Here is a 22,859-nt window from a genome sequence, read left to right as displayed (position 1 = left end):
CACCACCTAGGTAAAGCCTGGGAGTCACCTAATTGGAATCGATATGAGCAATCACTTGAAGAAGAAAAAACGGTTACTCACCTCCTCGTAACTGTTCTTTGAGATGCTTTGCTCCTATCCATTCCAAACCCGCCCGCCTTCCCCTCTGTCGGAGTAACTGGCAAGAAGGAACTGAGGAGTTGGCAGGGTTAGGTTGAGAGTCATGAAGGCGCCATTCCAGGGGGCTCCACAGCTGACCTGACGGGTGCTGCTAGGGGAAAAACTTGCCGACGACTGTGCACACGTCACGCACACACCTAGTTGGAATGGATATGAGCTACACATCTCCAAGAACAACAGTTACGAGAAGGTGAGTAAACGTTTTTTCCTTCCTCTAACCTGCCATCTAAATCTTGCTCTATTTTGATTGAGCTTCAATGAGCTTGCTCTCATCCTTGCCCTAAGATCACATTTACTAGGAGAAATAAAACCATGTGGTTAGGGCTGAATGAAATGGAGATATAGAACCAGGTGTTATAATCATATTGAAAACACTTCAGTCTATATTTTTTCATAACTGTTCTAAAGGCCCGATGTACACATCAAATAGAAGAGATAAGTGGAATTCTCCATCACCCTTGGTAGGTGCCTGTAGGGCTGAAAAGGAATTATCCAGTATTACATTCTGGATTCTCTCTGAAAGAAAGGAGCAGTGCCACCAAAGAAGAACTCTGTTGATTCCTGCGAGGGCATTTGATGAATTATCGACACCACCTGATCAATGATATCAAAGGCATCTGATAGATGGATTAATTCACAATCTGTGATAATTTTTACTGGGATTAGAGAATGAAAGGGTGAAAGAAAGTGTAGAATAAAATGAAGTAAATATCTTAAATGATCCAAACTGTACCATAGAATCTCTATGGATAGTAATTCCATGCTCTAATAATAAGACTATAGCAGTAGGAATATATTACCGACCACCTGACCAGGATGGTGATAGTGACTATGAAATGCTCAGGGAGATCAGAGAGGCTATAAAAATAAAAAAAACCCTCAATAATAATGGGAGATTTCAACTATCCCCATATTGACTGGGTACATGCCACCTCAGGACAGGATGCAGAGATCAAGTTTCTTGACACCTTAAATGGCTGCTTCTTGGAGCAGCTAGTTCTGGAACCCATTAGAGGACAGGCAATTCTTGTTTTAGTTCTAAGTGAAGCACAGGATCTGGTCCAAGTGGTGAATATAGCTGGGCCACTTGACAATAGTGACCATAATATAATTAAATTTAACATCCCTGTGGCGGGGAAAACACCACAGCACCCAACACTGTAGCATTTAATTTCAGAAAAGGGAACTACACAAAAGTGAGGAAGTTAGTTAGGAATTAAAAGATACAGTGCAAAAAGTGAAATCCCTGCAAGCTGAATGGAAATTTTTTAAAGATGACATAATAGAGGCTCAACTTAAATGTATACCCCAAATTAAAAAACATAGTAAGAGAACCAAAAAAGTGCCACTGGGGCTAAACAACAACATAAAAGAAGCAGTGGGAGACGAAAAGGCATCCTTCAAAAAGTGGAAGTTAAATCCCAGTGAGGAAAATAGAAAGGAACATAAACTCTAGCAAATGAAGTGTAAAAATATAATTAGGAAGGCCAAAAAGGAATTTGAAGAACATCTAGCCAAAGACTCAAAAAGTAATAGCAAACTTTTTTAAAGTACATCGGAAGCAGGAAGCCTGCTCAAGAGCTAGTGGTGCCACTGGATGATAGAGATGCTAAAGGAGCACTCAGGGATGATAAGGTCATTGCGGAAAAACTAAATGAATTATTTGCATCAGTCTTCACGGCTGAGGATGTTAGGGAGATTCCCAAATCGAAGCCATTCGTTTTAGGTGACAGATCTGAGGAACTGTCCCAGATTGAAGTGTCATTAGAGGAGATTTTTGGAACAAATTGATAAACTAAACTGTAATAAGTCACCAGGACCAGATGGTATTCATCCAAGAGTTCTGAAGGAACTCAAATGTGAAATTGCAGAACTACTAACTGTAGTTTGTAACCTATCATTTAAATCAGCTTCTGTACCAAATGATTGGAGGATAGCTAATGTGATACCAATTTTTAAAAAGGCAGCAGGTTTAAAACAAACAAAAGGAAGTATTTTTTCACACAACACACAGTCAACCTGTGGAACCCCTTGCCAGAGGATGTTGTGAAGGCCAAGACTATAACAGGGTTCAAAAAAGAACTAGATAAATTCATGGTGGATAGGTCCATCAATGACTATTAGCGAGGATGGGCAGGGATGGTGTCCCTAGCCTCTGTTTGCCAGAAGCTGGGAGTGGGCGAAAGGGAATGGATCACTTGATGATTACCTGTTCTGTTAATTCCCTCTGGGGCACCTGGCATTGGCCACTTTCAGAAGAGAGGATACTGGGCTAGATGGACCTTTGGTCTGACCCAGTATGGCTGTTCTCATGTTCTTATTATGGACTGATCACTAGTTCCTGCAATTTGAGGTCCAATTTCTCCTGTGAGGGCAAGGAACCTGTTTTGATGGTGCATTCTCAGAGATTAATGGAACCTGAGCATTTCCAGATGACTCTGAGTACATTGTTTTCTCAATAGACCACTTTTTTATAGTCCTACAAAGTTACTGAGTCTTTCATCCTCAGGTATCAATAGTGTGGCCTCAAGCATCATCTTCCCCAGCTTTATGCTTACCAGTCATCCTGGTTTACAGATGACTGGTGACAGATTAGGCACAAGGAACAATGGTTGGAGTGCAAGTCCCATGTTTGACTGCATCAAAAGTAGTGGTTTTTTTGTTCGTTTATTTCTTATATTGTTGCACGGTGCAAGAAAAGGAGTGTTTTTTTTCCTCCACCACAGCACCCCCAAAATCTCAATCAGCAGATTTATTTTGGGTGGTGGGAGGCTTGATTCATCCAGGCCATCTCAGTGTTTGATGAAAGGTTTACATTTTAAAACTTACAATTGGAGATAGACAAGGCATTGTGCAACAGTTCAGGGATGGAAGGCTGTGGAGAAATTATGGGTGAGAACAAGATGCATTAGGAAGAACTTCTATAAGAAGTAGGTTTTAAGGAGGAATATGAAGGGAGTACAGAGTGGGTGGATTTGATTTAAATCAGATTTATTTAAATCATGATTTAAATCACTAGTCAGCAAGACTCGATTTAATCATGGATTTCTACATAAAACTGAATTCTTGTTGTTTGGTATAACCTTAATACATATTCTTCACAACTCAGAGATAGATGTAGGTTTCATTTTTAGAAGGTGTACACAATACATTTTTAAAGTGATTTATTTTGAAAACTTTTCAGCAAGTTTTACATATCAGATGTTTTACATATCAGAAAATGAATGATTGATTGGTTATTTCATTTACCAAAGGTAATTGAAGCAGATATTTATGAAGTCATTGGGAGGTGAGCTATCTCCAGTTCAACAGGTTAATCATTAATATTTGGAGGATTTTCTTGCCATGCTGTATTAGGAAGAGAACATCACCAGACAGACATTTAAATTGTTTTATTTAACTAAAACAGCATTATGTATTATGGATTTTTTTCTTCAACAGCAAACATATGCTTGTTTTGTTAAAACATTGTATGAATTTTTGAATTTAGTTAAATATTCAAGTTTTTTAAAATCAGGTTTGTTTTTGTTAAAATTGTGTTTTTTTTTTAAAAACAAAAATTAAATCGATTATGTCAGCCAGGTCAACATGAGAAATTTAAAAGATTGGCTTCTGCAGCTAGCTCAGTCGTCTTCACCGTCATTTTCCTGTTTGTTCATAATCTAGAAAAGAAAAACAAGCTTTCCTACTTTTTCAGTTCCCAAACGATTTCTCAATTTGGAATGAATTAGTCCAAAGGAAGAAAATATTCTTTCTACACCAGCAGAAGAAGCTTATTGCTCTTAAAAGTGAGATTATCACTTCAACAGTCTGTGAATCCAAGTGCTTACGTGCCTTCCACCAGTTCAGTTGTGTGACTTTCTTTAAAACATCATCAGGAAACACATTTCTTGAATGGTTCACCCTTAGCTCTGAAGTTTATTGTAGTTGGCATTATGGAGGGATGATTGCTGGATGTCCTTGTCATAGCCAACTCTTCTTCTTCAGCAGTTAAAGTTTGAATCTGGTTCCGAGTATTGAGAATATTTGCAAGAAAATGAGCGGGAGATAGTGCTTGTCCCATTCTTTTTTTTAATGCTTGTAATTTAACTCTGTCATTGCATATTTCTCTTTTTAAGATCTCACTCAGTTCCTTCCAAATTTCAACAGCGTCAGCAATAAAACAGCTATTTCCCTGCATTTTGTTCAAAGCTACAGAAATAGGCTTCAGGGTACTCAGCATGTGTTCAACATTTCTCTTAAGCCCAATGTTGAGAACTTTGGCTATGAAGGTGCCATCTATTTTTTTACGATTTTGTTCACAAACTGTCATCAGATTAAGCCCGTTCTTGATATAGTGCTCAAAACAGTCCACTACTGAGTTCCATCGCACGTCTTGTGGGGAACTTAGCTTGGTTCCTTCCACTTTTTGCAATGCAGCTCCTGCAAAGTGGTTGTTAGGGAAGTATTTTGCAATTTCAACATTAGCTTTTATTTCTGGAACATTGAAGTCTTTGGCTAGGAGGTGCATCAAATGAGCACTGCAACCATATGTTATTAGCTTGGGACTCCCTTCACTCTCTTCTAAATCATTTCTTCTTATCTTGGATACATTTGCAGCATTGTCTGTGACCAAGCTCAATACTAGACATTTGAATTTTTTTCCCCACAGTTCTTTATAGCTTTTACTGCTACTTCTTGTAAGTATTCTGCTGTGTGTGCGTTTCCTGATGTATCAATTGTTTCTGTAAGGAAGACATTCCCTTCTGTTGTCACACAAGCACATACAAGAGGATCATTGTGTACATTGCTCCACCCATCAAGACTCAGGTTAACAATTCTACCCTCTAGATCTTTTGCACACTGCTCAATTTCTATTTCATACACTTTATCCAGCAGTTTACCTGCGACATCTGCTCTGTTGGTTGGACTTTATCCTGGTCATAATGACTGAACCATGTTAATGAAGTGTGGGTCCTCAGTCATAAGGCAAGGAGAGCTTGTTGCATAAACAAACCGGGCAATTTTTTCATTAATTACCTCTTTTTGTAATCTGCTGGTTCTTATCACAAACTTATTTATGGTTGTTTCTGGATGAAGGAGATTTTTTTTTTCTTTTCGCTACAGGTGATATACTGTGGCTATGTGACATACATGATGTGACTGAAACATTATCATTGGCAGATAACTCTGAAACTATAGAAAATGATGGTGATCTTGAAAGTGGACAGTCTTCAGAATCCTGTATGTTGAGGATTGATTCTCCTAAACAAAATAATTCAATGCAGTTATTTAATTATTATTACCATACTGCTCATTTAGTATTACTCATTGCATCCACTGACACTCAGTACTACTTTAAAGGTGAAATTGTAAAAGGAAGATCTGCCTATTTCAGCTATTTTTATCACATTTATTTTTTATCACAACTGCATCTAAAATGATAGTACCAGAGAGTAACTAACAACTATATTTTTTGCTCAAACATGAGAATTCAAGAATAGTCCAGAGGGAAGACAGGCAGTCCTTAAGAAAGTAGCATGAAATAAAAAAGTTTACCAACCTGAAGATCCTGCATGTTCAGACATGTTCCTTTCATAATCTTCAGTGCAACTTCCTCTTGAGAAGGAACACTTTTCATGATGTTGTTTCATTCGGGCAACTAGGCCTTGCATTTCTTTGTTGCACTGTTTGCATTTTGCATACCTGCCTGTCTTACCCACAGGCAGAGGAACTTCATTAAAATATTCCCAAACTGGGTCTCTTTTATGGCCTGCTGCCATGATAGGTTTTCCCTTCTAGTGAGAGAATGGTATTGGTAGATCTCAAATCAATGAAGGCTACACTCAGAAAGACCTCAAGACTTCTGGAATATGCTGCTCAAACAGTTTCACTTTTGTTTCTATTGCCTGTCCCTCCCTTCTCACATTTATCTCCAGACGACTTCTCCTTGTCCAGATCTATTCCGCCCCCAACAATCTTCTAATTATTGTACTTTTTGAAACTTTTTGTACTTTTAGAGAGAGGTAAGGGGTTGATTTTGTGTGTACAAATATGCAGAGGGACAATAGGGTTGAGATCTGTTATTTCTCACCTCTATATAGTATTTATTTATTTACAAACATTTTTGCTGTTAACAAGCATGTTATCTCTGGAGACACAAATCCACAGTTTGAGAACTGCAAAACTAAGCATCTCTGATGGTATCTTCTGAGTAAATAGAAAGATTAACCTAAATATTCTATACAGAATCCCCTGGAACCTCATAAGATTGGGTCCTTAATCCATGAACTGTTGGAACTCATTTATAAAACTTTTCTTAAACATTACATGAATATATTGTCTCATACTGTAGAATGAGAATGTATAATCCCTATTTCATTATGAGATCTCTTTGAGCTATAATGTATCTTAATTAAAACTATCTTTAGATCGGTTTTTTCCTCAAAAAGCATTTTATCAAAAACCGATTTAAACAAAAAAAATCAAATTTTTAAATTTTTTTAAAGAAATCGTTGATTTTTATCCACCCTGAGTACACAGATATCATATGCCAGAGAAGTAGAAAGAACGCTGTTCCAAGTATATGGTGTAAAGCAGAGTGACAGAGACTGTGTGAGAGCAATCAGAAGACCTTCCTGAGAGGGAAGAAGGTATAAAAAAAGACAGGGAGAAAAGGTGTTACATAGTGAAAACTTGGTGGGTTTTTTTTTTTTTTTTTTTGAAATGTCAAGATCCTGAGCAAAACAAGATGTGGTGAATGGGTGGGTGTAAAAGGATCATGGAGAGTTGAACGTAGGAGAGTTCACTCAGGAATTGGCAGTATGACAAGTAAATGAGGTAGGAGAATCTTGGAAGAGAGGAAAGTAAAGTTGAGAAAAGAGAGTAGATTTAAAGAGGAAGATGTGTGTATAGCGAGGGCTGTCCCTAGCTATTCTGGGGCCCTATGCAGCCCCTCCCCGGGTGTGTGTGTGTGGGGCCCCAGGCCTCCGCATAGGGGGGCAGGGCTGGCTTGGGGGCCAGGGGGGAGCCGCCCCCGAGTACTCACCGGTGGCGCCACTGGGGCCGGGTCCCTGCAATTCCTGGTGCCGGTGAGTGCAGGCCCGGCCCTGCTGCAGTCCTCAGGGGAGGGGTGGGGCCTGGGGCTGATAAGGGCAAGGGAGAGGTGGGGCTGGGGTGGAGCAGGGATGGGAGAAGGCGGGGCTGGGTCAGAGCATGGGCGGGGGCCATGAGGAAGGGGCACGGCAGGGGCTGGAGCAGCACCGAGCTGCACAGGGCACCAGGAAATCTGGTGCCCCAAATTTCCTGGTGCCCTGCACAGCTGTGTACTTTGCGTATGGGTAGGGATGGCCCTGTGTATAATAACTGGATTTCATTGAGCAGCAGGAGAGGCAAAGTTGTAGATTAAAGATGCAGTCACAGCAGTGTGAGCAAGGAGGAAAGGAGTGGGCTAGTAAGTTTAGGGTAAAATGTAAAGACCATAGTATTGACAAAAGCCTCAAGAACAAGAAGGGAAGGAGGTAGCTAAGATCAGCAGTGTCTAATCGGTTGAAGATCACAAAAAGAATTGAGTGATTGGATGGGTGAGAGTGTTCAATGTTGAAAGAGTAACAAGTGTTGCAATGGGATTCGGAGAAATCAAAATGAACAGTTTAATAAAAGAACAGATTCAAAGTGAATGATGTGGTGACTGGGCAAGATAATTCAGATGAATTGTAGATTTGGAAATACGTGTCTTTAAAAGAAGTGTGGGGATTAATGTCAGGGGAATAAAGAGAGAGATGTGTCAAAGTCTAAGGAAGATGAGTTGGGGAAGTAAGTTATGTATGTTTGTGTGAAGAGTTGAAAGAAGAGCTCGATGGTACCTTGAAGAAGACAAAGAGATGGGAAGAAAAGGGAGCTCATGACACACTCATTAAATCTGTTGATGGAGAATGGGGGGAACAGAGAGAACTAGGCATTGATCATCAAAAGGAGGCTGAAAGAGCAGAAGACAGATGACAGAAGACAGATGTCATGGGTAAATCTTTTTCACAGTGTAAAGCATCGTTTTTCATAGAGCAAGTTGGCAGGTTTCACAGGATAATACTACATTTCATGAATATATTATAATGGTGTGTATCAACCAAACAACAAGCTTAAAATGTTTCAGTAGAAACCTGAAGAAAGAAAACAGAATTTTCGCTTTCTTTATCTTGTTGGAGCTCTACTTTAAGAATTGTAAAATCAAGGGTAACTGGTGACTTAGAATCTACTTCTTTTGGCTGCTCTGGGTAGGGCCTATATTTGTGACTGGTATAGCATCAAGTATAATTTGTTCTTAACTAATAATAATAAATATTGAAGTTTTTTGAACAGGTAACATAATGTATTTATATCCCAAAATACATATGTGGGCAATACAACAGAGTTAATGGTGCTTTTGGAACTACATCTTTTCCTTGACTATTTATGATTTTTAAACTTCATGTTCTTATTTTATATAAGCATAGGGGGTTTTTTTGCATTTAATTTTTTAGGTATTGTCTTAAAGAGAAAAGGGACAAGTGGGGTCAGTGAGAAACACAAACTTTATTAGTATGCACTTCCTGGTTGCAGGGTATGTTTCTTGTAAGTACTGGACTAGTGCCTGTTTTAATTGTGTAGTTACATGAGCATTACTCCTGGGGAAATTCTGAACCAAAACGTTAAAAATTCTGTGCACAATATTTTAAAATTCTGAATATTTTATTTGTTAAAATAACACAATATAATCATGCTGGTTACAATTATTTTGATCATTTATTTAAACTACAGTACAATGGATGGAGAATGGGAGTGGAGAGCATTTGAGGAAATCCCCAAACCCCCTCGGTCTAATAGTAATGTAGCTAGTATTGACCCTTTACTTCTAGTCAACAAATATATTCAGCCATATGCTCAGTGTTACATCATAGGCAACTGAAGAGCAAGCAAGGGCTGGGGACTCAAACTCACAATTTATATTGGCTACTGACCATCTCCAGAAAGGTCAGTAGCAAACAGTTCATGGAGCACACTTTGATAGGAAATTTTTTCACTCCAAGAATTTAGACCAGATCTAATCACTAAAGCACCATAAGCATTTATAAGGCCATACTGTCCTTTACAATAAGGCTCCTTTATACCACTTGGACAGTGTAAAGGAGCCTTAAAATTTTTACACCTGTTTTATGCTCCGGGGGGAATTCACTGAGAACAATGGGAACAATTCACTAAGCAGGCAGGCTGCTACTTCTGCTGTGCCTGAGGGGACAGAGCCTGCACCACACCTACCTCCTCAGAAACACCCCAAAGCCCTGCCCCTCTACGCCAAGTGTTGTGAAATAGTGAGCGAGAGGGACAGAGTGTCTCTCTCTCACATGCATGATTGCCCAGCCCCCCCGGCCCTGGTGGTGATTTACATCCCTACTGGCTGCTCCAGGCACCCAAACTGACCTGCCTGCACTGCTGGGGAGGGGTGCATGATTGCTCTTGTGGCTTCCCTATCAGAAGTAATTTTTCTGCAGGGAAGCAAAGAAATCTGCAGGGGCTATGAATTCTGCGCATGCGCAGTGATACAGAATTTTCCCAGGAGTAGAGCATGCATGTAATATAGTATTGATTAGTGGATGTGGCATGGGACCAAGAGCTTGTGTTCTAAGAACTCCTGGGTTCTAATTCCATCTCTGGCACTGACTATGCAGCTTTAGTGCAAATATTCAGTACCTAACTTCTCTGAATCCGTTTCACATCTGCAAGATTGGGATAATAATACTTTGTTTTAGAAGTGTGAAGATTCAGGTTTGTGGAGCACTATGAGGATGTTAAGTGCTATATAAAAGCTAAATATTATTTTGTTTGTTCATTATTTGCAGGTGTTCTTTTAGACTTTACACCAACTTTCAAGTTAAAGAAACTTGGAGCAAAAGTCTACTTTCAAGAGTCTGACCTGTTGTAATATCAGTATTTAAAATTCTTGCAGTTTGTACAGTTTTATTATGTTTTGGCTGATGGCATTAAATAAGAGTGCAATTTTAGGTTTTGATCCAGGAAGCTGTAGTACTCTTCGATGGAATAATAGGAACAGGAGACTCACAGCAAAAACATATGGCTGCAGAAATTCTGCTAAAGATCATGAAAAAACCTAGAAATAATCAGAGAGCAATAAAGATTAAAGGTGAATATTAATGGCCCAAAGCTCCATTTTGGAGATACGAATGCAGAAGTAGAAAACTTTAGATGCAGATGCACAGATCAGTTAATCAGCAGAATTTATCCTGCATCCATCCTTCGAGTTTCACAAATCTCTGTATGAAATTGGCTCTCTAAGGGGTTATCAAATCTTAATATTTGCCAAACATGTTCAGATTTAACCCATACATTGGTCTCTACTTAATCACTTTTCTGATTACTATATCCACCTTGTGAATGACTCATCCAAAATGGTCTCCCTAGTCATTTTTACAGAATATAATAACCAGCACAATACTCCAGCTATGATCAGTAAGAATCTGTTTGTATGCCAATTTTGCCAGATACATAATATTACAAATCTAAGCAAGAACGATTGTATGTATATTGGATTCTTAAAATAACTGAGTCTGAGTGGGTTGGTAGGCCTCATTCTGTGTTGCCCTGCACCTTGTATAATGATTTTACATTATAGCAGAGTGAGTGAAAAACATTACAGTTTTGATGTGAAAGTGTTTTTCTGCTCTTAAATGGCTACAAAACATGATTTAAACTTGGTTTTAAAATTTAAATTGCTTTTTAAAATTCATATATATTGCTCATTCTTTACTTCCCATTTTATAGTCTTAAATTGATAAATTTGTTGATTTTTCCTTGTGTCTTTTGTTTCCTAATTGGTCTTAGAATTTCAGATTTTACATAGAGATATTTTCTACTAAGAAGTTTCATATTTAAAATGCTCAGCTATACTGAAAAAGATAAATCTAGAGCCTCATTAACATCCTTACTGTGAACGGAACACAAACTCAAAATACAAAATTGTTAGCCTGTGCTCTATTTACAACCACTTATCTTTCTTGACTCGTGGAAGCTTAACGTACAGGAAGCTGGAATGCTTCATCCAAGCTATACCCTGACACCAAAGTTTGCAGTTTGAAGTCCATTGGAGTTGTACTTCTGATCAGTTAGATGCTTTTTAAAATGTCACTGTGAAATGGCTAAGTATAAGCTTTAGGAGCCTAATTTTAGGCTTATATTTTTGACGTGTGTGTGTATAAGGCTGATTTTCACGGCAGAGTTAACATGAATGTAGATAACTCGAGTTAACTCTTCTTGAGGTAATCTTGTTTGAATGAGAATGGCCACACTTCAAAATAATACTGGAACATCACACAGTGATTGGATTACTGCAAGAGCAATTGTGTTAGTAGCTGACAAGTTGTGCTAACTCAGGCTGTAGCCTCTACTTCCTGACAGGTCAGCCAACACAAGCTAACAGCCCCACCAGGGCCATCCTTAGGCATACGCAGCGTATGCGGCTGTGTAGGGCACCTGAAAATGTGGGGCACCACTGGGTCTCAGTGTCCACCCTCGTGGCTCTCAGTGTCCACCCTCCTGGCTCTTCCTGTCCCTCTTTTTTATCATAGAATCTCATAGAATCTCAGGGTGGAAGGGACGTCAGGAGGTCATCTAGTCCAACTCCCTGCTCAAAGCAGGACCAGTCCCCAACTAAATCATCCCAGCAAGGGCTTTGTCAAGCCTGACCTTAAAAACCTCTAAGGAAGGAGATTCTACCACCTCTCTAGGTAACCCATTCCAGTGCTTCACCACCCTCCTAGTGAAATTTTTTTTCCTAATATCCAACTTAAACCTCCCCCACTGCAACTTGAGACCATTACTCCTTGTTCTGTCATACCGGCTGCCAACTAGACATTGAGCCATTGATCGCTACCCGTTGAGCCTGATGATCTAGCCAGCTTTCTATCCACCGTATAGTCCATTCATCCAGCCCATACTTCTTTAACTTGCTGGCAAGAATACTGTGGGAGACCCTATCAAAAGCTTTGCTAAAGTCAAGGAATAACACGTCCACTGCTTTCACCTCATCCACAGAGCCAGTAATCTCATCATAGAAGGCAATTAGGTTAGTCAGGCATGCCTTGCTTTTGGTGAATCCATGCTGACTGTTCCTGATCAGTTTCTTCTCCTCCAAGTGCTTCAAAATGGATTCCTTGAGGACCTGCTCCATGATTTTTCCAGGAACTGAGGTGAGGCTGAGGGGCCTGTAGTTCACCAGAGCCTCCTCCTTCCTTCTTTAAAGATGGGTCACTAAAGTAGCCTTTTTCCAGTCATCCAGGACCTCCCCCGATCGCCATTAATTTTCAAAGATAATGGCCAATGGCTCTGCAATCACATCCGCCAATCCCTTTAGCACCCTCGGATGCATCACATCCGGCCCCATGGACTTGTGCTCGTCCAGCTTTTCTAAATAGTCCTGAACCACCACTTTCTCCACAGAGGGCTGGTCACCTCCTCCCCATACTGTGCTACCCAGTGCAGTAGTTTGGGAGCTGACCTTGTTCGTGAAGACAGAGGCAAAAAAAGCATTGAGTACATTAGCTTTTTCCACATCCTCTCTCACTAGGTTGCCTCTCTCATTCAGTAAGGGGCCCACCCTTTCCCTGACCACCCTTCTTGTTACTCTTAACATCCCTTACTAGCTGCAACTCCAAGTGTGATTTGGCCTTCCTAATTTCACTCCTGCATGCCTGAGCAATATTTTTATACTCCTCCCTGGTCATTTGTCCAATCTTCCACTTCTTGTAAGCTTCTTTTTTGTGTTTAAGATCAGCAAGGATTTCACTGTGAAGCCAAGCTGGTCACCTGCCATATTTACTATTCTTTCTACACATCGGGATGGTTTGTTCCTGCAACCTCAATAAGGATTCTTTAAAATACAACCTGCTCTCCTGGACTCCTTTCCCCTTCATGTTATTCTCCCAGGGGATCCTGCCCATCAGTTCCCTGAGGGAGTCAAAGTCTCCTTTTCTGAAGTCCAGGGTCCGCATTCTGCTGCTCTCCTTTCTTCCTTGTGTCAGGATCCTGAACTCGACCATCTCATGGTCACTGCCTCCCAGGTTCCACATCTTTTTGCTTCCCCTACTAATTCTTCCCGGTTTGTGAGCAGCAGGTGAAGAAGAGCTCTGCCCCTAGTTGGTTCCTCCAGCACTTGCACCAGAAAATTGACCCCTACACTTTCCAAAAACTTCCTGACCCTTCCTGCAGGCTCCCACAGCTGGCTGCTGCAGCCTGGTGATTCTTAACTGTGGAGGGTATCTAGTAACCTAAAAGTGAAAAAGCCTTCCAGCCTGCCAGACCTATTAGCACAACACTGAAACTGTTAAATCGCCACTCAAGTGGTAATGAAGCCATTTAACAGGCATTTCCCAGCCTCCAGGTATATAAGGTTTCTGAATTTCTGACAAAAACAGTTGTGCATTATTGTAATATTTACTCAGAACATGTTAGTCTACAGGACCTTAGTTTAAAATTTGTTTTAAAAATATTTCATTAGTGAGTTGGTGAAAATTATAAAATCACATCTCTAAAAAAAAAATCCTTGCATAGATCTTTAGATGCACACTCATCTTTAGCCTTAAATGCTTGGATCTTCAGACATATAGTTTAACTAAATCCTTCAAAAGACCACTGTTATCTAAAATACACATTTTAATTTTAATTTTAATTACTATAGTAAAAAAAAAAACTTGCTTCCAAAGTCTTCCTGTCCATCCCTTTCTCCCTTCACCCCTCTCCCCCTCATTGAAGAGAGCCCTTAAAGGGACAACACCCCTTTCCTTCCAGATAGCCGGACAGAGAGTTTCCCTTTCTTTACTTCTGACTATCTTATGAACTAGTTTTAAGAGAACCCTCCCGCAAAATGAGTACCTAGTAAGATATAAAATCCTTTGTTATGCCTAAAATATTTGGAAACATATTTTTTAAAGTTGGTGAAATTTCATAAACATGTCTATTGTTATGGAGATCACACAAAGTAAATTAGTGTTCCCTTTTTCTGAAAGCAATGAACGTTGTTATGAACACACTAAACCTCTGTGACTGATTAATTTAAAATAATGGCTTTGTTTCAGTGAGTTAAATATGTAGTAATCTGGAATGATTACTTTATGAAGGTTTAAGAGTTCATTTAAAATATAAAATCATCTTAGAAATACTGATTAAGAAAATGTAAAACAGAGAAGAACTGCCTCATGTATTCCATAATATTTAATGTTGTATTCAGCAAGATAGCTGACTTGCCCTTTCTACAAAGTTTTTGCAAATAAAACTTCAGGGTATATAAAAAAAAACCTGTGACTGACATTTTTTATTCCCAAATTCAGTGCTTTTAATTAGGTACCTTCTGCATGTCCAGTCTTCACCATCTGGTATGCAGTGGGAAACATGCTTCATTTTATTTAGAAAGAAATTGCAGAAGAGTGTTTTTTTCAAATTCCATTTGCTTCATTTGGGTTCAGGGTTTTGGCTGGAAGGGGGTGAGCAGGGTGGGGGAGGGAAGAGAGGAGGGAAACAATGGGGAGAGGGCGGGGCCTGGGCAGAGTGGGGCGGGGCCTAGGGCGAAGCAGGAGTGGAGTATGGGTGGGGCCACAGGCAGAAGAGGTGGGCTGGGGAGCTAGCCTCCCCAAGCGGCAGCTTCACCCACTGCCCATGACAGCAGGTAAGAGTGGGTTGGCTCCCGCATGCCTAGCGTGCACTGCAGTCTCCTTAGGCGGGGGCCATATTCACAGAGCCAAATGCGCCAGCACACACATTCTGTGTGAGGGAGAGAGTACGGGGGTCTCTGGGGGGAACTATGATTCTCCGCCGCGGTGAGGCGGGCCGGGTGTCTCGGTATCCTTTGCTGCCTTGTCCCTCCCCACCCTTGGGCTGTGAGCGCGGGCTGCTGGCAGGCATAGTGGCAGTAGTTTAATAATACTGCGTAGGGCTGCATAAATCCTAAGGACGGCCCTGAGCGCCACTGTATTTGAGTTAAGGATTTTTGTGTGTGGATAGGAATGAAATTAGGGGGCAACACTTGAGTTAACTGTGAAGACAAACCATAAATATAGTTCATAGCAACTTTGTTATTATATTGAAAGTCTAAACTTGTAGTTGTTGACCCTGAAGCAGTTGGGTTTTCAAGTGACAAAAGTTTTATCCTACTGAGAGGAAAAGTTTTTATTAAAAATTCAATTTTAGCACATGCTTAGCTTTAACCATATGAATAATCTTGGTAAACTCAATGAAATCAATGGTGAACTCATGCGAACAAAGTTGTATTCCCACTTAAGTGTTTACAAAATTAGGTCCTTAATTTTCAGTATTTTGTTTTTTGGCATAGCAGTCTTGTAAAATTCAAAGATATTCTACCAGCAGTGACATTAAAATATATAATATTTTAGCTTCTTATAAATTCTAACTAGAGGATCACACACCTTGTTGCCTCTGTAGACCAACCTCATGGCACCCACCAAGGGCTCCTTGCATCCCTCAGTTCCTCCCCACATGGTCCCTCTATTTCAGGGACTCCCGGCAGAAACTCCCCTCCTTACCTGCCCATACACACAAACACCCCTTCCCAGTCCTCCTTTCACCACATATCAGGGGCTCTGTGTTTCTCTGTGATGGCTTTATACTATTATCTTCTGTTCTTCCCTTCCTTCCATGGCAAGGGCTCTGTGTGCCCCACGTTACCTTCATATCAGGGGCACTGTGTGCTTCCCATTTCCACCCATCCAGCATGCCAGGGGATCAGTGCGGCCCCCATTCCTACCTTCCCCCCAGTGTCAGGGTCTGTGCCACCCCATTTTCCCCTCCTTCCTCCCCCATGCCAAGAATTCTGCACCCTCTCATTTATCTCCATCACATGCCAGTGTTCTTTGTCCCCCCATTTACCCTTGTGACTGCTCCTGTCAAGATGTATGCAATTTTACCATAGCCCTATTGGTCTCATGATATTACAGAGACAAGGTGGGTGAGGTAGTATCTTTTATTGGACCAACTTCTGTTGGTGAGAGAGACAAGCTTTTAAGCTTACACAGAGCTCTTTAGGTTTGGGAAATGTACTCAGTGTCAAAACTAAATGCAAAGTGGAACAGATTGTTTAGCATAAGTAGTTAACACATTTCATGGGACCATTCAAAGTGAAGTGACCTGTTAACACCTCCACAATCATAGGAAGAAAAGGAGAACAAAAAAGGCTAAAAGCATTGGTGTGCTTAGGAATACACTATTAATATTTTCCAGTTGGAATATTTTATCAGCTTAGATAACACAAGATGCTTCGTTCTTGTAAATTGACTGCAGTGGAGCTATGACAATTTATAATAGCTGAGGATCTGCTCTTATAATCTTTAGCAGCAGAGTACTGTAAATTGATATACAGTAGAACCCCGTTTATCCGAGCCTCCATTATCCAGCTATCTGTATTAACTGGACCAGGGCTTGGGGCGTCTGCCCCAGTATTCACAGTAATTAGTAATTGTACTGGATGTTTCAGATGATTGGATTTGTCAGTCATTTTCTATTTCTACTTGTTTAGAGAAAGATCTCAAAAATATGAATCTGTCAGTGTAATACTTGTTGGTAATTAGTTTTCTTTTTCTTTTTTCTTGCAGCAACCCTAAATCCACCAGCCAGAGAGTAAATAAGAAAGTCAACAATGATGCATCACTTAGGATTCAAAATTTGTCTATTTTGGTGAGACAAATAAAATCTTATTATCAGGTAAGTAATTTTTTCTCTTGCTGCCTTTTATGTAGATTTTTGAACAAGTTCTTAATAAATTTTTAGAGATGAGTCTGACAAAAGCAAGGTGAGCAATTAAAACCACAACTGTATGAGTTTATTTTTTTCAATTTGTCTTTTAGTCAACATTTACCACTGTTCAGTGTATGCCTGGCTCTGGTGATTATATTCCAAAGTAGGAAGGGGATCTGAAAACAACTAAAATGTGAATTATTGATCTGTGCATATAGCTGATTATTCACTGTTCTGAGTTGCTCTCATATTAAATCATTTAATGTCAATCAGCAGCCTCTGAATCCACATACATTTTGTGCAAATAAGGGATAAGTATATCACATATGAAATCAAAGTCTGCAAATTGCCCCCCGGTTTACGATGACTTTCATTACATTTTTATTACTGTTGTAGGAACTTGTCATAAATATAAAGGGAAGGGTAACAACCTTTCTGTATACAGTACTATAAAATCCCTCCTGGCCAGAGGCACAAAATCTTTTTACTTGTAAAGGGTTAAGAAGCTCAGGTAACCTGGCTGGCACCTGACCAAAAGGACCAATAAGGGGACAAGATACTTTCAAATCTGGGGCGGGGGAAAAAGGTTTTGGTCTGTCTGTTCTGTGTGCTTGCTGGACACAGATCAAGGAAACAAGCAACCAACTCCATTAGAATTAGTAAGTACTAGCAAGAGAATGTGTTAGCTTATTTTTGTTTTGGCTTGTGATTTTCTCTGTGCTGAGAGAAAGGTATATTCCTGGTTTTCTTTTTGTAACTTTAAAGTTTGGCCCAGATGGAAATCCTCTGTGTTTTTTTAATCTGATTGCCCGGTAAGATTATCTTCCATTCTAATTTTATAGAGGTGCTTCTTTTACCTTTTTTCTTTCTAATAAAGTTCTGTTTCTTTTAGAATCTGATTTTTTTTTTGTGTGTCCTTAAAAAAACCCAAGATTGGTCTGTGCTCATCTTGTTTATTCTCAAGCCTCCCCAGGAAAGGGGGTGTGGGAGTTTGGGGGGATATTAGTGGGGAGTAGGAACTCCAAGTGGTTCTTTCCCTGAGTTTGTCTAAATCACTTGGTGGTGGCAGCGTTACGTAATCCAAGGTAGAAGGGAGAATTTGTGCCTTGGGGAGCTTTTAACCTAAGCTGGTAGAAATAAGCTTAGGGGGTCTGTCATGTGGGTCCCCACGTCTGTACCCTAGAGTTCAGAGTGGGGAGGGAACCCTGACAGAACTACTTAAATTTTTTGTTTGATTTTTGTTTATCATTTGGTTGAGTTTCCCTAACAGGAAGTACTTGAGAAACCCAGTGATGAGCTAATTCCACAGCTATAGCTTAGCTATTTTATTTTATTTTATTTTATTTTAATGTGATAGAAGGCATAGTATTGTGTGGGCAGACTGTGTGCCCCCACATAGCCCTACTGAAGTCATTGTGGTTCTGTATGATATGGGGGTCTGCCTGCAATCTATACAATGCACAGTACAGGTTTGGGGACTTAGTGGGGCACTATTTTACTGTTCATTGATTTTAATCATAACATTTTGTTCCTGGATCATTTGTATAGTCTTGGGCTACCATGTTAAATAATCTGTCAATCGAATGTTGAAATCAATTGAATGTTAGGCTGTGTCATGTATGATTATTGTAAGTGTGTGCCTGCCTGATGACACTGACATGTTTGGCAACTGTAAAAATGCTCATTATAGTGAAGATAAAGTTCTTTGAGTCCTCGTACTTGTCCATTACATTGTAGGTTTGTGCACATCTCATGCATGAACAATGGAGAGTTTTCTTTACCGGTATCTGTAGGGAAGGCTCCACTCTTCCCATCTCCTTGTGCTCAATTCCTTCTTACCCTCTGTGGTGAGTAGTTGGAGCCTCTGGGTTCATAGTTTGTTCGAGAGCTAAGATGTGGGTACTTATCTTACCTTTCCTAGTGGTTTGCTGGCTGAGATAACTGTGGTATTCCAAGCTCTGATAGGTTCCCACCAGGTAGCCTCTGCTTCTGTGAGTAATCAAGAACCACTATGCATGTGCTGCATCCAAATCTTCAAATGCTCCACTTCACAGTGTGGTTCATCAGTGGTTAAGTGTAGAAGAGGTACATTGCTCAGTGGTGGTTCAGGATGTTCTACTTAATAGCAGGAAGGCTTCTACAAGGGCTACTTACCTGAATAAATGGAATGTTTGTCTTTCTGGGCAGCTTTCTGGAAACTGTCAACTTTGCACACATTTGGCCTCAACTGTGTTCATTAATCCTATAATAACCAGATTATTTAAGATTATATAGATTATTCCCTCTTGTTTGTGACCCGGTGCTGACTTGGGACTTAAATTTAGTATTGTCTGCTCTTATGAGTCCCCCATTGAAGTCCTTAGCATCTTGTTCATTTCTGCATCATTCAGCCATCACCTCAACCAGCAGAGTGGGAGAATTGCAGACACTTGTCACGGATCTGCAGTACTGTTTTTTATAAGGACAAAGTCCAGCACAGACTTCATGTGAAGTTTCTGTGTAAGGTGGTTTCCCATTTCCATCTTAATCAACCTATATTCTTGTTTTTTTCCCAAAAATTCTGTGCTCACAAGGGTGAACAAAAGCTGCACATCCTAGATGTGCACTGAGTTTTGGCGTTTGACCTGGACAGAACAAAATCTTTCAGGATCTCTACCCAGTTATTAGTTTCTTACATGGAACACAGGAAGGGTCACCTGATTTTGACTCACTTGCAAAATGGATTACCAGTTGTATCTTTGTCTTACGCTGCAATGGGCAGGACTCTACCTGAAAAGTTGACAGCACACTCTACCAGGCTCATGCAGCTTCGGTAGCATCTGTACCACACATCGCTATTGTACGTTTGTAGAGTAGCAACGTAGTCTTCTGTCCACATTTACTGTGCTCTCACCACTGTGTCAAGAGATGAAGAGACAATGCAAAGGTAGGGAAACCTGTCTTGCAGTCCCTCTTCCGCTCAGCCTCTGACCCCCACCACCTTTGAAAATAACTTGGAAGTCACCTAGTGTAATGGACTGCAAGCACTTGAAGAAAAAAACAGGTGTAACACACACTTATCTCAAAATAGCACCCTGTAATCCCCATATTTATCATTCATCGAACAACCACCCCCCGCAGTCTCTCCTGATCCACCATGTGGGTTGGGGAACAGCCCAGAAACCTTCCCCTCTGGTGGAACCCAGAGGTCAACTCCTCCTGTGTCTAATCAGGAGTTGGGAGGTTTGGGAGAACCCGGGCCCGCCCTCTACTCTGGGTTCCAGCCCAGGGCCCTGTGGATTGCAGCTGTCTAGAGTGCCTCCTGTAACAGCTGCGTGACAGCTACAACTCCCTGGGCTACTTTTTCATAGATATTTAGGTCAGAAGGGACCATTATGATCATCTAGTCTGACCTCCTGCACAACGCAGGCCACAGAATTTTACCCACCACTCCTGTGAAAAACCTCTCACCTATGTCTGAGCTATTGAAGTCCTCAAATTGTGGTTTAAAGACTTCAAGGAGCAGAGAATCCTCCAGCAAGTGACCTGTGCCCCATGCTACAGAGGAAGGCGAAAAACCTCCAGGGCCTCTTCCAATCTGCACTGGAGGAAAATTCCTTCCCGACCCCAGTTATGGCGATCAGCTAAACCCTGAGCATATGGGCAAGATTCACCAGCCAGATACTACAGAAAATTCTTTCCTGGGTAACTCAGGTCCTGCCCCATCTAATATCCCATCACAGGCCATTGGGCCTATTTACCACGAATATTTAATTACCAAAATCATGTTATCCCATCATACCATCTCCTCCATAAACTTACCGAGTTTAATCTTAAAGCCAGATAGATCTTTTGCCCCCACGGCTTCCCTTGGAAGGCTATTCCAAAACTTCACTCCTCTGATGGTTAGAAACCTTCGTCTAATTTCAAGTCTAAACTTCCTGGTGGCCAGTTTATATCCATTCGTTCTTGTGTCCACATTGGTACTGAGCTTAAATAATTCCGCTCCCTCTCCAGTATTTATCCCTCTGATATATTTATGGAGAGCAATCATATCTCCCCTCAGCCTTCTCTTAGTTAGGCTAAACAAGCCAAGCTCCTTGAGTCTCCTTTCATAAGACAGGTTTTCCATTCCTCGGATCATCCTACTAGCCCTTATCTAATGGAAAGGGAGAGTGTGGAGAGGAGAAACACGCAGCAAAAGGGCAGAGACGTGCAGCAGGACATGATACCGTTTCTCAAGCACCAGATGGTCATGCTGGAGACTTTTATATATCTTCGGGTCCAAGTCACCTGTACTCACTTCCCGTTACACCCTATCAGTAACTGCATTCCAGGACCTCCATACACCTTTCCCCTCCCCACACACATTCCACATATGTTCCGGGGCCACTGCAGTACCCCTACCACTCCACCCCGAGGGAGAGTACATTGACCTCTGAGAAACATGGTTAATATATGTGCTTTTGAAATGAGAACGACTGTTCCTTCCCTTCAAAGGTTATTTTCCCTGTATTTATAAAGTTTCACTCATTTAAAGTTATGTTTGTTTTCATATGTTTGGAATAAAAATCTGTTTATGAAAACTTAATTAATCTTTATTAGTTCACAACATATGGGGGCTGGGACCGACAGAATTCAAAGATAATAGCAATAGGTTCATTTGAAGTGTCGTATTACCAAACACAGAGCACTCATTACAAGATTCATACTGGGGTGCTAAAAAAACAATGCCAAACAGAGCACACTACAACACACATTACTGTAGCTCATTATTGAAATGGTCTTTCAAAGCCTCCCTGAGCTGTATAGCTCCCTGTTGAACTCTTCTTATAGTCCTGGTATCTGGCTGCTCAAAATCATCAGCCAGCTGTTTCACCTCTGTGCTCCACCCTTGCAGAAACTTCTCGCCCTTTGCTTCACAGATATTATGACGCGCACAGCAGGTAGCTATAACCGTGGAGATATTTTTTTCACTAAAGTCTAATCATCTGAGTAGACAGCTCCAGTGCCCTTTCAAATGGCCAAAAGCACATTCAGCAGTCATTCTGCACCTGCTGAGCCTGTAGTTGAAGCACTCTTTTCTGTTGTTGAGGTGGCCGGTGTATGGGTCCATGAACTGTGGGAGTAAGGGGCAGGCTAGGTCTCCCAGGATCACTGCTGGCATTTCAACATCCCTAATGGTGGTCTGGAAAGAGAGTCCCTACTTGCATCTTTCTGAAGAGGCCTGTGTTTTTTAAGATGCACACGTCATCCACCTTGATGTCAGTAAAATGTCTCTGGTTATCCACCAGCACTTGCAATACCATAGAAAAGTAGCTCTTTCTGTTGATGTACTCCGTGGCAAGGGAGTCTGAGCCCAAAATAGGGATATGCGTGCCATCTATTGACCCACCCCAGTTCAGGAGCCCAATTGATGCAAAACCATTCAGAATGTCCTAATCATTGCCAAGAGTCACAGTCTTATGTGGCCCTGCCCGCTTGCATCACAGCAATCCCCATGGTGGATTTTGCAGCTCTGAATTGCTACCGATCAGTCGGGAATCAATCTGGCCTGGCCAGCTTCCATACAGCAATCACCACTCACTTCTCCACCATGAGTGCAGCTTCCATTTTAGTGTTGCTGCGCTGGAGGCCTGGGGCGAGCGCTGCATGCAGTTCCATGTATGTGGTTATGCACATCCGAAAATTCTGCAGCAACTACTCGTTATCGCAAACCTGCATAATGATGTGATCCCACCACTCAGTGCTTGTTTCTCGGGCCCAGAATTGGCACTGCACCATCTGCAGCTGCTCTGTGAATGCCAACAACAACCTGGAATTGTTTCTGTCTATGTCTGTCAGCAAGACAGCCTGCAATGCATTGTCATATCCCTCGCAACTCCTCTGGTAGCTCTGAAAATACTGAAGGACCAGGTATGTGCTGTGTTTGTAACGGTTAGCACAGTACT

The 22,859-nt window shown here is 41.0% G+C and overlaps 1 protein-coding gene across 10 annotated transcripts in view; it reads left to right on the top strand.

Annotated features, from left to right (window-relative positions):
* Nucleotides 1-22,859, top strand: part of CCDC88A (coiled-coil domain containing 88A) — a 363,848-nt gene that overhangs the window by 81,403 nt on the left and 259,586 nt on the right. For all 10 annotated transcript variants that reach the window (XM_074949474.1, XM_074949473.1, XM_074949477.1 and 7 more), the window contains exon 3: nt 16,788-16,896. In XM_074949474.1, the coding sequence (XP_074805575.1) occupies nt 16,788-16,896 (109 nt within the window). The remainder of the gene's footprint in view (nt 1-16,787; nt 16,897-22,859) is intronic.

This window comes from Natator depressus, chromosome 3 (genome assembly GCF_965152275.1).
Source record: "Natator depressus isolate rNatDep1 chromosome 3, rNatDep2.hap1, whole genome shotgun sequence".
Classification (NCBI taxonomy): domain Eukaryota; kingdom Metazoa; phylum Chordata; order Testudines; family Cheloniidae; genus Natator; species Natator depressus.
Note: the sequence above shows the minus strand (reverse complement) of the source record. Positions and strands in the feature narration are given on the sequence as shown.